This window comes from Actinia tenebrosa, unplaced genomic scaffold (assembly GCF_029948245.1).
Source record: "Actinia tenebrosa isolate PJP-AT-01 unplaced genomic scaffold, QUT_ActTen_1.0 PGA_scaffold0__85_contigs__length_37466705, whole genome shotgun sequence".
In the NCBI taxonomy this organism is placed as follows: Eukaryota; Metazoa; Cnidaria; class Anthozoa; order Actiniaria; family Actiniidae; genus Actinia; species Actinia tenebrosa.
This window is the reverse complement of record NW_028292569.1, coordinates 7,151,692-7,166,759: the sequence shown is the minus strand read 5'-3', so window position 1 is coordinate 7,166,759 and position 15,068 is coordinate 7,151,692. Positions and strand designations below refer to the sequence as shown.

General features: G+C 37.6%; 1 protein-coding gene across 1 annotated transcript; it reads left to right on the top strand.

Annotated features, from left to right (window-relative positions):
* Positions 1–442: 442 nt before the first annotated feature.
* Positions 443–15,012, top strand: LOC116308594 (uncharacterized). The gene is made up of 2 exons (XM_031719056.2): positions 443–885; positions 6,864–15,012. The coding sequence occupies exon 2, from the start codon at positions 7,313–7,315 to the stop codon at positions 13,115–13,117; it is 5,805 nt and encodes a 1,934-aa protein (XP_031574916.1). The 5' UTR covers positions 443–885; positions 6,864–7,312; the 3' UTR covers positions 13,118–15,012.
* The last annotated feature ends 56 nt before the right edge of the window (positions 15,013–15,068 follow it).

Genomic DNA, 15,068 nt, shown 5'->3' with positions numbered 1-15,068 from the left:
CAGAGCAGGACATTAATCAGCAAACATTAAGCAGCACCAATAAATGCGCAAACCAAACTTTCATTGTTACTTTGTTGAACAGCATAAAGACTCCCATCTTAGACAGCGTTCAACCCCATTGCGCATTTTTTTTTTTTTTTTTTTGCAATGTTCTTGATTGTCACCAGTCATCATCATCATCATCAGCATCAGCATTATTCGGCGTCACTATCATCATCATCATCAACATCAGGGGATCCCCCTGATGGATATTTATTCAAACTTGTTTTGTTTCTATTTTTCGCCCCAGTGATAGGGGGCTCAATTCTTTTCCGTCTCAAAAAAAACAATCTTTCCAACTAACATGTCCGTCGTCATGGCCGCGTAAAAAAAAGGTCAACTATTTATAAATATGACTGTATATGCAAATTCACGAAGGATGTTTCTGCACTGTTAAACAAGACATGTTACTTCAAAACTTAGGCGGAAATATAAGCTCTTCATCTTTGTTTTCATCAAAATTTGTAGCTCAAAAATACTCGATTTCAGTCCAGTTCAGTTATTCTATTTATTATTATTTTTTTTAAAACCTTCCCGGAATTCTTAGAAAGATAATTAACGTGCACGAGTGGAGATTTTAGATGCGTTTGAAATCGAGCCGCTGGACTACTGTAGTTGACTTTCGCCTTGAAAGCGAGATGGATAGTGTGAATGTATTAATCTTATCACGCTATCAAAGTAATATTATCCAGTTCGGCCAATAGAGGCGCAGTGGCGTTAACTTCGTTCTCTCTTTCAAGTTCAGTCGAATCAAGTTATAATCTTAGATAAAGACAAAATCTTGTTTTTTCTTCGTTTTTCTTCCGCGACAGACAACAACGATTCAGATAGGATCGCATGAATCTGGTAAGTCGAAAAAATTTTATTGTGTAATATTTACTCTACCAAAACTAAATGCATTTGATCAAGACTGATAAGCTATAACAGAACTGGACGTTTAGACAAAGCTTCCAGTTCTGTTATCGCTTATTATATTTTTGATCAAATGTATTTCAAAAAATATTCTCATCAAGTTAATGACTAAATAACCACTTAAAGTCGTTATATTAGTTTCCTCGCTGTATCTTCTATAAAGAAACTTTAATAGCATTTTCTGAAATTAGAAAATCAGTCTAAATTAATGTCCAAATAACGTCGTTAAACCGAAACCTCTGGGCTGATCCAACTCAGGGCAACTGCTAACTCACAGATTGTTAGATCGTGTTAGGCTTTGCTATTTTTAATAATGGTTTATAGTTCAGGGCCAAGTTGTACCAAGCGTGAATAGCGCTATCCGACGTATTTATCCAGGGGATACATTTATTGGATAACAGCATCGACTTATCCACTTGATACGGATTTATCCGCCGATTAAAAATCAATCACACCCTAAATCCATTGTTTGATGTAGGTTCTTCGGAAAACCCAGATTCTTAAAGCCGGGGGCGGAATTTATATCAAAAGGGGAGAACGGGGCTGAATTATAAACCCGGGATAGGTTTTTAATTACACGGATATATTGTAAGCACTCTATTTCCAAAAGAACAAAGCAACAGTAATCTACCTCTCTGAATTCAATATAATTTAGTATTTCGTGTTTTGCATCGAAACAATGGAATTTAGGGCTTAGTTGATATTTTAAACCAGTTCAAACGCACGGGCTCGGTTTTGCATTAGAATTCAAGACAGAGGGCCGCTATCGATGAAGCAGTAGAGTGCATCCCATATATCAATGAAAACGTTTGTAAAATATTGCAGAAATTTGCACAAATGAGTAAGTTCAGTAGACCCCAGTAGACCATAGATGCACTGATTTGCAAAAATTTTTGTTTTGTCACGAGTATATCATGCACTCTATTAATGTGGGTGGTTTCTTTGCGCAGCGGGAATTCGTGGAGTTAAACAGGAAGCTGTTTGTCCTTTGATCCTGTCAATGTAAAACAAACTAATATACAGCTTTTGCTGTTCATTAAGAGAAAATGTACATTCATTTGTGCCAATAGTTGTATCAATAACGTGTAATGTACTTTCATCAACACCACAAGTAACATCATTGGCGCGGATAAACTTTCAATAACGATAATTGAATATGCGTGTACATTCATAGGCATAAATGGACAATCAATAGCGCGTTTGTACATTCATATGCGCGGAATGTATTTTCTTGACAATTTTGACAAACAGTTGTGTTTATTGATAACCATTTACCCAAAAGTGAAGTTCTATTAGTGCTATTAGCATAACCATTGACAATCTATAACGCGTTTGGACAATCATAAGCATCAATGTAGTGGTTCGACAAACATTTGCATAATTCAAATAAACATTAAGAGTCGTCCAGTCATCCATTACGCGTGACCAAAAGTTGAGTATTAGCGGAGCTCCCTCTCGGCCCGCGCGAGCGGAGCACCATACTTAAAGTGCCTATCACCATTCTGACAATATTCACAGTATTAATTCTACATGAGGTAAGATGTTGAATAACACTAAAAAAATATATAGTTTAAGTGCAACTTCTTGAAGTCTTAAAGGTTTTTCCATGCCATATGCTAATGCTGTGACGTATGAGGAGTAATCATTTAATATACAAAACACTACTGGTACAGATAAATTAGATTTGAAATACGTCATTGTTTTCCCCATTGCTCTTATAGAAATGATTGCAAGTTTGTTTTCCCATAGAAGCCGGTGTTTCGAATTTCGAGGAACAACAAATAACCATAAATGCCTCCTCATACGTCACAGCATTAGCAGATGACATGGAAAAACCTTCATAACATCAAGAAGCCGCATCAAACTATGTAATTTTTTCGGGTTATTCAACATCTTACCCCATATAGAATCAATACTGAGAATATTGTCAGAAGGGTGATAGGCACTTTAAGAAAAAATGGGAAACCATCGAGCACAGGGAACCCGGCTATATATTTTTTGCTTCTTATAGAAAATTAACTTTGCTCTTTGTGGGTTTCCTGTGTTGTAATCAGTTTCCTTTTACATAAGCTGTAATCAGATCTGCGCGCTGCAATCAGATCGGCGCTGTAAACTGATAGCCAATTAAAGTCAATTCAATAACCGTTGGTAACGCACTCTCTAGTAAACACTCAAAGGATGAGAAGGGCTGCAACAAAGCAAGGTTTTCCCTATTCCCTACTGTATCCCTGGACCATCAAACACTCAAACAACTTTATTCTGATACATTGGAAGCTGACTGCTGGCATGCAATTAGAAAGCTGGACAGTCGGCACACATTGTTCCGATATATTGCCCCGCCAACAAAGGCATACTGCAGGCTCCGTTTATTAAATCATTTTGTTGTTGTGTACAAGACCCGTTTGAGGGATTATCTTTGATAGAAGCTCGCCTACTGCCCGCCAGGCAAACCCCCCTTTTTAGGAGGAAACCTGGTCCCTCCCGAATGCAGTGTTAGGCGAAAAAAGACCTTGAGGGAGAAAGGTCCTAAGATGTTTACAACGATTCTTAAAAGTAATAAAAGCAAGACAAAATTAGTGTGCCGTGCTTAACCTTGCAGTCAGGCTAGAATGAAACCCTTCGCCTGCGAAAGCCCGCCTTTTGCCGTTCGTTGCGTCATTATCTCCATGGCAACCACTCTCCATATTAGGCGAACCGTGAAAACAATATTTTGCTTCTATTCTTCGAACCGAAGCAAACAGCAATTTTATCGTATGATCATCACCTCCAGTTGCTCGGACCAGCTACTTTAGTACAACCAGCAGGAAGTCTTGATGACTTTCATGTTTCGATTGCGTCATGTTGTCCGAAAATATTCAAGATGTAAAATCCTGTAAACAAGGGAATTCAAATTTTGTGTTTTGTTGAGTAACGTTTATTTCCAATTATTTTAGAATAATAATATCAGATTTGCGGCACACGCTTAGAATTCGCGGGAAATATTGAACGATCCCGGAAATGTCCAGAAACTATATGGAACTTTAGATATCTCTGTCAACAAGCTGTCAAATTCTTTTGTTTCAAATCGGACGTACACCAGATACATGCTGTTTCATAAGCTAAGTGGTCCGAGCAACTGGAGGTGAACATATAGCTAAAACTTAGCTTTTAATATCACTTTCTAGGATCGTTACTTTTACGAGTTCAACAAAATAAAACATCCCGACCCAAAGTTTGTTCATTGAGCAAACATTACGTGGGATTTTTATTTATAAATTACCTTCATGAATAATTTAAACAGGGGTTTTAAAATCGGACACTTGCTTTGTTGCAGCCCTTCTCCTCTTTTGAGTGTTTACTAGAAAGTGCGTTACACACCACAGGCAACCCATAAGAAACAAAACACCAACGGGCTGTCAGTTTACAGTGTCGATCTGATTACAGCTTATGTAAAAAGAAACTGATCACAGCACAGGAAACCCACAAAGAGCAAAGTTAATTTTCTAAAAGAAGCAAAAAATATATAGCCGGGTTCCCTGTGCATCGAGTTGATTTTTCATGGCTTGGCTGACGTCACTTCCGTCAGTACGTCCGTCCGTCCATCCGTGTACACAACACACGAAACCCGCTTGATGTCAAAGCAAAACTACTCACAAATGTGGCTCTCAAGTGCACAGAAAAAAATCACTTTAGGACAAGTTATAGACCAAAAACAATTTTAAAAAACTTTCATGTAGTCAAAGGTGGATCAAGAAGTGTTCAAGAATTCAGGTGTGTGTTTTTTAGCAAACAATCGTATATTAAAATTTTTTTGGCAAACATTTCTCTCGACGAATCGGACAAATCAAAGACTTTCTCTCAAAATTTTTTATATTTCTATAGATAAGCTGAATTTATCTTTATACTGGAGGAAAAATAACACGGAGAGCATATTACGACAACAAATATTCGTCCTTTATTTAGCTTTGTAAATCTTTAACAATTCGGTTGTTTTTAACCAGCTCGCCTCCTATCGCGGGGTCTCATCGGCAAAACAAAGAAGACATTCATTCAATAATTTTATATCTTTCTACAGATAATTTATTTAATTATTGAATGAAATATAAATTTACACCAAATATTCAACTGATTATAAAGCTGTTCGAGCAAGTATGATTATAAAAATGAGCTTAAATTTGTGTTGCTGAGAGATGTTATTGTATAGACCTAGACTTTCACTTTAAAAAGCTAAAAAATATTCAAAAACATTTACAAACGCAAATTTACTGACAAGAAATTTATCATTTTTGTATTTTGCCTTGCCTTTTGCATTATTTTCTATTTCGTCTCAGTTGTTCGTGTTAGGTTGAACTGTATGTAAACTTCGTCTCGTTCTATAAAAGACGTAATTAAATAAGCATATTTTCTGCTCACTTTAACCAGTTTTCAAGTCTGTTTTTTGGTCTTCATTTGCCCTAAATCTCCAGATTTTCGACTTCAATGAAAGACATCCGAGGTAAATTTCACTAAACTTGATATTGTATTGGATTATCTGTAGTTATCTTTCGTTTTTTTTTTTAAGTAAAAGAGATTCAAAGCCTAAAAGTGTCGGCCTTTGAAAACTTTGTCGAAGAATCTTCCAAGAACAAAACTAGTCCCTGGGGGTGGTGGTGAGTTGTGTACAAAATTCCTAAGTGGGAGAGTATACTCGCGCAAAGAAAACAATGTAGTGCATTTCGATTCGATTTCACCGCATGGTTTTTATTATGGGAGAAATTAAGATTTTTTAAATGGAAGATTTTTCCCCGATCCTATTTTTACCTTTCAGTTTCATTCAAATTGTTCTCCCTGTGACTTCCTTATCGGGAGCTCCGCTTTTAGGCAGTGCCAAAATATATATATTAATGTCTGTACCTCAAGATTGGAGAGTTCATCATTTTGTTGCCTTTGGCGGCAGCATTTCAAAGATATTGGGAGGCCTTTTCATATGTTCTGTTCTGACTGACGACATTTCAGTTTTGTTTAGTTTCTACATTTTCTACCATTTCTTCCCATTCACATACTCATCCATTCTTCCAATCTTTTAAACTTTTGAACTTTATAAATAGACCTACTCGGATCTGGCGTAATGTTGTCCCATTTCAGACCACGTGTCATTCAATCGGATCTGGCGTAATGTCGTTCCATTTCAGACCACGTGTCATTCCCTCGGATCTGGCGTAATGTCGTCTCATTTCAGACCATGTGTCATTCCCTCGGATCTGGCGTAATGTCGTCCCATTTCAGACCATGTGTCATTCCCTCGGATCTGGCGTAATGTCGTCCCATTTCAGACCACGTGTCATTCCCTAGTGTATCCTTTCTTTGGTTTACGGTTGCGTTCGCTTGCACATGAGAAGACACATGAATATGAATACGACTCCAACAAAAAATCTAATTCTCAAGGGAATGACACGTGGTCTGAAATGGGACAACATTGCACCATAGATGACTAGCATTCCTAGTAAAGAAATAATGCTCAAGGGAATGACATGGTTTGAGATGGGAAAACATTGCACCATAGCTGAACAGCATTCCTACTAAAGAAAGAAATAATTTTCAAGGGAATGACACGTAGTCTGAAATGGGACAACATCACACCCAAGCCGAGGAAGTCAATTAATAGTCCCCTTGCACTGAGACCCTCGAGGAATTGTTCTGGGGGACAAAACAATAATGGAACCGTTTACCACCAGATATAAAAACATCGCAGTCTTTGGAAATATTCAAGAGAAAACTAAAAACATTTTTGTTCAATTTGTAACTTTAATCTTTTTTTTTTTTTTCACTTGACACTTCGTCGTGGTATTTGTAAAGCGCATTGAGAGTCTATAATGCGCTATATAAAAACATTTATTATTATTATTAATATACAATACACAATACTAATATTTCAATTATTGCCTATCATACAGCGCGCAATGGATTATGGTCATTTCTTATTCACAAGTGGAAAAAGAGAGATGAAAAGAGTTTGAAGAAACACTAGACGAGATGACGAGAAAACCCTCAAACAATAAAAATTATGAATAAAATGCATTGGTAGAAACTACAAAAATATACAGACGTCAAATTACCTTGCCGGATAACAGAAACAAAGATGTAACCTAGGCTTATCATCATCGAAGTACGTCTGGTCAAAAGTTGACTTAGGTTTTACTGTTCAACTGGTTCACTCCAACGAACACGATATGGCAGCTGATAATCTCTTTAGGGACATACTACACACTAGATCAGTCCATACATAAAGCTATGCATGTTTACTGCTGAGAGAATATATTCTGTCAACGTATCTGATTATAAGGGGAAAACTACTTTGTTTTGTGCTGTTCAATAAAGTAACAATGTAACAGCTGTTCGTGCAATGATGGATGCTGGTGCTTATGTCAACACAACTGATAATGAGGAGAAAACTGCTTTGTTTTATGCTGTTCAAGACAACAATGAACGTATGGTCCGTGCATTGATCGATGCTGGTGCTGATAACATAACTGATAATGAGGGGAAAACTGCTTTGTTTTATGCTGTTCAAGACAACAATGAAAGTATGGTCCGTGCATTGATCGATGCTGGTGCTGATGTCAACACAACTGATAATGAGGGGAAAACTGCTTTGTTTTATGCTGTTCAAGAAAACAATGAAAGTATGGTTCGTACATTGATCGATGCTAATGCTTTTCTAAACACATGTGATATTGAAAACAAAACTGCGCTCATTCATGCCGTAGATAACAGCAAAGAAGCAGCAGCAGTTGCATTAATCAAGGCTGGGGCTGATGTAAACAAGAGTGATAAAATGTTAAGAACTTGTTTGATTTATGCCGTTATAAATGAAAATGAGTACTTGACTAACACACTGATTGAAGCAAAGGCCGATGTCAACGCAATTGACGTCAACATTAAAACTGCCTTGATCCATGCCGTCTACAATGAAAAAGACGTTTTGCTACGTGCTTTGATTCAAGCTGGTGCTAATTTGAATATACGCGACATTGACGAAAAAACCGCCCTTATATGTGCGATTGAAAACAGTAACGTTGAAGCAGCCATCGCATTAATTGAAGCTGGTGCTGATTTGAATATACGTGACAAGTGGTTGAAAACCGCTATGGCTCATGCTGTTCTGTGTGATAACGAACAGTTGGTTAGTGCACTGATTGCTAGAGGAGTGAACGTCAACGCATCTGATAGAGACAAAAGAAGTGCCCTGACCCTTGCGGTTCTTCAAAAATCAGAAAATATCGCTTTGAAATTAATTGACGCTGGAACTGATGTCAACTTAGCTGATAAGGACAAAAAAACTCCTTTGATTTATGCAGCTGAAAATGAATATAATTATTTGTGCTTTTCCCTCGTTGATGGCCAAGCTGCAGATAAGAGCAGGATTTGCTCGATTGACGCCGTTGCTGATAATTTTCAAAAGTTTATCTGCAAATGTTTTCAATTGACTGATAACATTCCCGAGGATATTTGGCTATCCAGTGTGACCGAGGAATTAAATGAGAGTGAAAGAGAGAAGGTTGATGAACCAAACGAGGCTTGGCTTCAAGCTTATAGAAATGTTCGGTCCTATTGCCATGAATGGGAAAGGGTTCTGATTAACGCTATTCAAGATGACAAGCAGGTGGTCAGCAATCTTGTACACCAGGGTTCGAGTTTCATATTTTCTAATTATGAATTTAAAGTTGCAATCACTTGCACTGCAATTCTAGAACATGATATGATCGTTCAGGGCAACTCTAGCTTAAGTGAGCGACAAAATAAAGGGTTAGTTTGGATTGAAGATTTTATAACAAGAATAACCAGCAATGAGCGAAAACCTGCGCTGATTGAATCGCTACTTAAAGCAGGAGCAGATGTAAATCAAACGGACATTGATGGTAAAAGTGCTTTCATTCGTGCTCTCCAAAAGGGGAAGAAACACTTGGCCAATATACTGATTCATCATGGAGCTAAAGTAAACATTTTCGACAAAACTGGACGAACGGCTCTAATTTATGCCGTTAAAAATAACGAATCTAGAGACATGGTTCAGTCACTGATCAAAGCTGGCGCTGAGATAAATCACACTGATAATAAAGGCAAAACTGCTTTGTTTTACGCCGTTCACAATGAAGACTATTCCCTGACTCAAGTGCTTATAGAAGCTGGGGCAGACGTGAACTTAACAGATGCCTCGTCTAAATCTGTTTTGATTTATGCAGTTGAAGATGAAAAAGAATGGCTGGCAAGTAAATTAATTGAGAATGGTGCAGATGTCAACATAACAGACAAAAAATGCAGAACTCCTTTAATGTATGCTGTCCAAAATGAAACGGAATATTTAGCTCGCGCGCTAATTAAAGCTGGTTCTGATGTTAATGCAAGTGACAATGAGTTTAAAACAGCTCTCATCCATGCGGTTGAATATAAAAACAAACGTCTGGCTACTTTCCTGATTTCGCAAGGAACTGCTGTAAACCTGACTGACAATGAGTGGAAAACCGCGTTAATACATGCTGTGAAAGACAATGAAGAGAGTGACTTGGTCCATGCTCTTATTACAGCTGGAACTGATGTCAATACCATTGACAAAGAAGAAAAATCTGCTTTAATCTATGCTGTCCAAAACGAAAACAGAACCTTAACAACTGCATTGATTAAAGCTGGTACTGATGTCAATATCACTGACAATCAAGAGGCAACAGCTTTAATATACTCTGTACAAAACAAAAATAAATTTTTGGCCAATAAGTTGATAGAAGCTGGGTCTGAGATAAACTTTGCAGATTCCAAGAAAAAGACTGCCTTGATTTATGCTGTCCAGCATCAGTTGGAAGACATAACCGTTAGCCTAATTGAAGCTAAAGCCAACGTTAATGATGCTGACGATGAAGGGAAAACGGCTTTATTTTATGCTGTTCAAAATGAATTTCTAGTTTCTACTTTAATGAAGGCTGGTGCTGATGCAAATATCAATGACAATCATTCCAGAACGCCATTGTTTTATGCTGTTGCAAACGAGTTTGTTGTTCGCCGATTGGTTGAAGATGGTAAATGTGTTGTCAACTCGAGAGATGTTTATGGCCGAACTCCACTTTGCTATGCTTTGACAACATCTCTTTCATCATCACATTATTTACTTGGCAAAGGAGAGGATATTGATTCCAAAGATTTTTTCGGTCTAAGTAACTTGTCATTTTTTATTGATTATTTCTTGTTGAGAAAAATAGACAAAGATTACCTGAGTGAAGGGCTCAAGTTTTTTGTTGCACAAGAAGTGTCTTTTAATACAGTGTTTAAAACTATAATCAATGCAATATTTTGTAAGATCCTGTCATCTAACTTGGTGTTGTCGCCTGCTTTTGATGCAGTGGTGTTTGCAAGGCAATACGCAGCAGATGGCAACATTAAAGCCACTCATGATGATGTCGTGCTCCAAAACATTCTGAAGTTAATGAGAGAGGAATCTTTATACCAGAATTGCACATGGGAATCCCAAGTACCAAAAGTTCTCCCTCTCTTAATTGCGTTAGGTGCCAATCCAAACAGTGTGGACTCAGATGGAAACACTGCTCTTCATTATGCAGCTTGCCTGCCATTCATGGGCGTCTCTCAAGAAACAGTAATTAAAATCTGTTTTCAGCTTCAGGAGTTCGAAGTATTATTCAATATCAAGAATCACCAGGGCGAAACACCGCTTCTCTTTTGCTTACGAAGAGAAGTTGATTTGATAAACATTCAAAAGGAAAAAAAAATACTGGTAGACGTTGAAGAACTGGTATACGTATTGACGTTTCTACTAGAACATGGGGCAAGTGTGGAAGAGACAACTTCAGACGGACAGTCGATTTTACATTTGGTTTTGAAACTTTTTCATCAAGGACTCCGTAGTCTCAAAGGTACGAAAGAAAGAAATATTTTGGATGAAGCCTTACGATTGTTCAACTTGTTTGCTTCTGCAAAAAGAATAAAAGGTATTACAGTTAATAGAAGAGGGCATAATCTCATCTCTCCTCTTCATCTGTGGGCATCACTCACGCTAAACTCAGAACAAGGGTATGGTCAAACCATCTGGAAATCAGTTGAACTACAAAGAAGTCCTAACGATGACCCAGGGTACGAGAAAATGACCATGGATACTCTGGATTTTAAGAAGCTCTCAAAAAAAATTTTCCAAAATCTTCTGAAATACGGAGTACGGCTGAACGACCGAAATGCCAAGGAGGAAACACCTCTTCATTTATGCAGAAGCTGGACTGCTGTTGAACTACTATTGGATGCTGGAGCGAACCCAAAAGATGTGGATGAATTTGGACGTCCGCCTCTGCTTACTGCCGCAAAAAAAAGAAATTTTGGCCAAAATTCATCTTGTTTTTATCCAGATATATCCAAAGAATTCGAACCAGAGGCGTTTTGGATTACTGCTCTCAAGAAAGGACTCGATCCATGGACTGTGGACAAGAATGGAGAATCTGTTCTTAGTATTCTCATTGCTTCAGAGGCTTTCCTTCTTGCTAAGGCTTTGCTCGAAGTAGCAATCAAAAAGAAGTACATTCAGTCAAACACGATCGCACTTTCCCTTTTAAATGCCATTTGTAAAGATGATTCCACACGAGCACACTGGAAGAGCACTCTTGTGAAAATGATTTTAGAGTCAAGAAAATTTCCAGTTGCTGTAGAAAGTGAACAAGATACACCACTTCATTATTGCTGCAGAAATATCGTAAGAAACCCAGAGGAATCATCTGTTCATTGGACGATTGCCAAACTCCTTCTTGCAAGCGGAGCAGATTATCAAATATCTAATAAAGCTGGCAAAACTTGTCTTGACATTGCAAATTCACACCCTGGATTAAAGGAATTTCTGGAAAAACCAATTAACATTGACGATGTTCCTTTACTGATTCCTTGGTTGACAGTTTCTAAAAGATACCAGCCGATACTGGCAAAAACTGCACGGAGACAAGAGAGCTGGCATGTTGAACCATACTGGTGTCACGAAGAGCATTTGGCGAGTGGTTCATTTGGACTTGTTTTTGCAGGAATCAACGAGAAAGATGGCAGAGAAGTTGCCATTAAACGAACTGAAAAACAGCGCATGAAACGGCGAGAAGACAAAAGAGAAATACAAAGTCTAACTGCTCTTGCCAACTGCGAACAAGTCGTTCGCTATTTGTCTTTTTCTGAAGACGAACACTTTTGTTACGTAGTCTTAGAACTGATGGAGGGGAATCTTGATGATTATCTTGAAAATAATTATAGTGAACCAGAAACACTCAGACTTTGCAAGGATATTGTAAAGGGACTGCAATTTTTGCATGAGCATAGCATCCTTCATCGCGATCTCAAGCCAACTAACATTCTATACCGATGTCATCCCAAACTTTGCTTGAAAATTGCCGATTTTGGTCTAAGTCGTCGCATAGATAGCACTGGCTCATCTTCAGTGTATGGTCCTAATGTTGGCACTAGATGTTGGATTGCTCCAGAAGTGTTGAGATCTGACACTGGTCACTCCAAATCATCGGACATATTTGCTTGTGGTCTTGTTCTTCATTACACTTTCTCAGGGAAAACACATCCCTTTGTCTCGACCTACTGTGATATCAAAAATATTTCAGAGGCTGAAGACAACATATTGAATGACAACAAGGAAGGATGGAATGGCAATCTCAGTCCTGAAGCTGCCCACCTTATTGAGCGATTACTACTAAAAGAAGCAATCGAACGGCCAACTGCGACAGCTGCACTAGCTCATCCCTTTTTCTGGCCAAAAAAGAAAAAGCTGGATTTTCTCATTGCTGTTGGCAATCAACAGGAATTTGGATTCTCACGTGCTAAGAGGACTCTTCTGACTGCATTAGAGACTGAGTTGGAGGCAAGGTTTGGTACTATAGTCAAGTATGTGAAATGGAATAACCCAGGTTATGCACACATGCCTGCCATTTACACCGAAATGACAAAAAGAAGAACATACCAAACGAACTCTGTAGTAGAGTTGGTACGTTTCATACGAAATGCATACGCACATGTGACTGAATTACCAAATTTAATTCAAGATCAGTTGTTGAAAGACTTTGTGTTCTTTGAATATTTTCCAAATCTTGTGATTGAAGTCTACAAGGCTGTAACCACTCATGGATGGGATCAGACGAGAGAAGAGATTAGGTATTTCTTAAAGAAATAAGTAGATATCAAGCTCGTAGTTTAAAATCTGTTCAAAGAATAGACTATGAATTCATTTATTTTTTCATTGGTTAATAATACGATGAAGGAAGGGTCGAAATTTTGGCCATTTCGATAATATAGTTTAGGAACAAGATAACGCTAATTTTCTGTGAGAATCCAAACAACTTTACCCATATACTTTTTTAGTAACAATAGAATTTCGTAGCGATGAGGAAACAATATGAAGGATTAGTATAAATACACAGGTAATTATGGAAAATCTCGCTCGCTGGTTTGGTCGAGAAACTCAGATTATCACACGATATTTTACACTAGGTGATTTAGTACCGTAAAAAACCGGTTTTGAAAACTAGTTTTTTAAGAATATTCGTTTTGAAGCCTTTTTTGGGAAAAAGTTACCTCAGTTGGATAATAAATAACTTATATCGGACTCGACAAAATACAGCAGACTCAAAAAAACATCCACCCGTTTCACCCTAAAATGCCTAATAAGATATATATAGTCCTCTCTACTTTGGGTGTAATGTTTTCCTATTTCAACTTGGGAAAGACATCCTCTTATTTTAAAATCCAATTATAAACTAGTCTCCTCTGCAGCCGTAAATAGTTTAGGCTATTTCATATAGTTTCAATATTTTCAAGATGGCGGCGAAAACGAGAAAGACTGTGGACGAGTATTTTGGTTCCCAAAGCACGCTGAGTCCATGTTTTCGGGACCCATAAGTCCTTTCGGTCATTGTACCGTTACAGTCTCTAAGCGTGGACGGAACGGACGAGCGAGAGACTGTGGAAGAGTCTATAAATAGTTTCGCTCCCAGATCCTCATGGGCTCGTGAGAGAAGGCCCGTGAGGATCTGAGACCGAAAGTAATGACAGCTGCAAAGGACATTAGTTGTAAACAATACGCAACAAATCGACTCTATCATTATAATATTTTGGGATAAAACCAGTTAGAATTTCAATATATCCCAATATCGGATTTGGCCTATTCGATAGTGTTTTAGGATCTAACGAAATACTAATGTTACGTGAATATTCAAACCCTCGTAGCTACATAATTTGGTAATATTAGCAATATTTGTAGTGCTGAGGCAATAGTGTCAGAAAATAATTAATTTTAAACAGTCACAAACTGATTGTAGAGTGCACGCACTAAACCCGTGAAACAAATACTAACTTTTAGTACTAAATGGTGATAAATAAACAATAGAAAACAAAGGATTCTGTATGAAATAGTACTAATTAGTACTAATTAATGTTCACGGATTTAGTGCGTGCACTCTACCCTGATGATAGCGCTTACTGGATTCCGAAAGCTCGGTTATTACATTTATGATAATTTTAAGGTTGTTGAAGCAGTTCATAACATTTCTTTCTTTAATTTAGGTTTATATGGTTTCACGAAGTAGGTGTAGGGTGGGGTGGTTTTAATTGAACATGGATTTCTATTATGTATTTTTTGTATATTTAGGGGAATTTAAATTATAGATTATGAGTAGGTCCGATAGCTCGGTTATTACATTTATGATAATTTTAAGGTTGTTGAAGCAGTTCATAACATTTCTTTCTTTAATTTAGGTTTATATGGTTTCACGAAATAGGTGTAGGGTGGGGTGGTTTTAATTGAACATGGATTTCTATTATGTATTAAATTATAGATTACGAGTAGGTGTGGGGTTGGTTGGAGTTGGGTTGGGTGGGTAGGGGTGGGGTTGGTTTAGGTGGGGTGGTTCAGTATATTCTTACATAGATTTCTACACTTACATAATATTTTTAGATCTATAATTTTATCTATATTGTATTTTATAGATGTTAGTTTAGCACGTGCACGGTCTAACGAGACTTTATTGTAAGCTCCTGTGTGTCTACGTGAATAAATAAATTACTTACTTACTTACTTTATCTTTTATGCACGAACTGGTTTTTCTATGGCGCTAAGGGAATTGAGA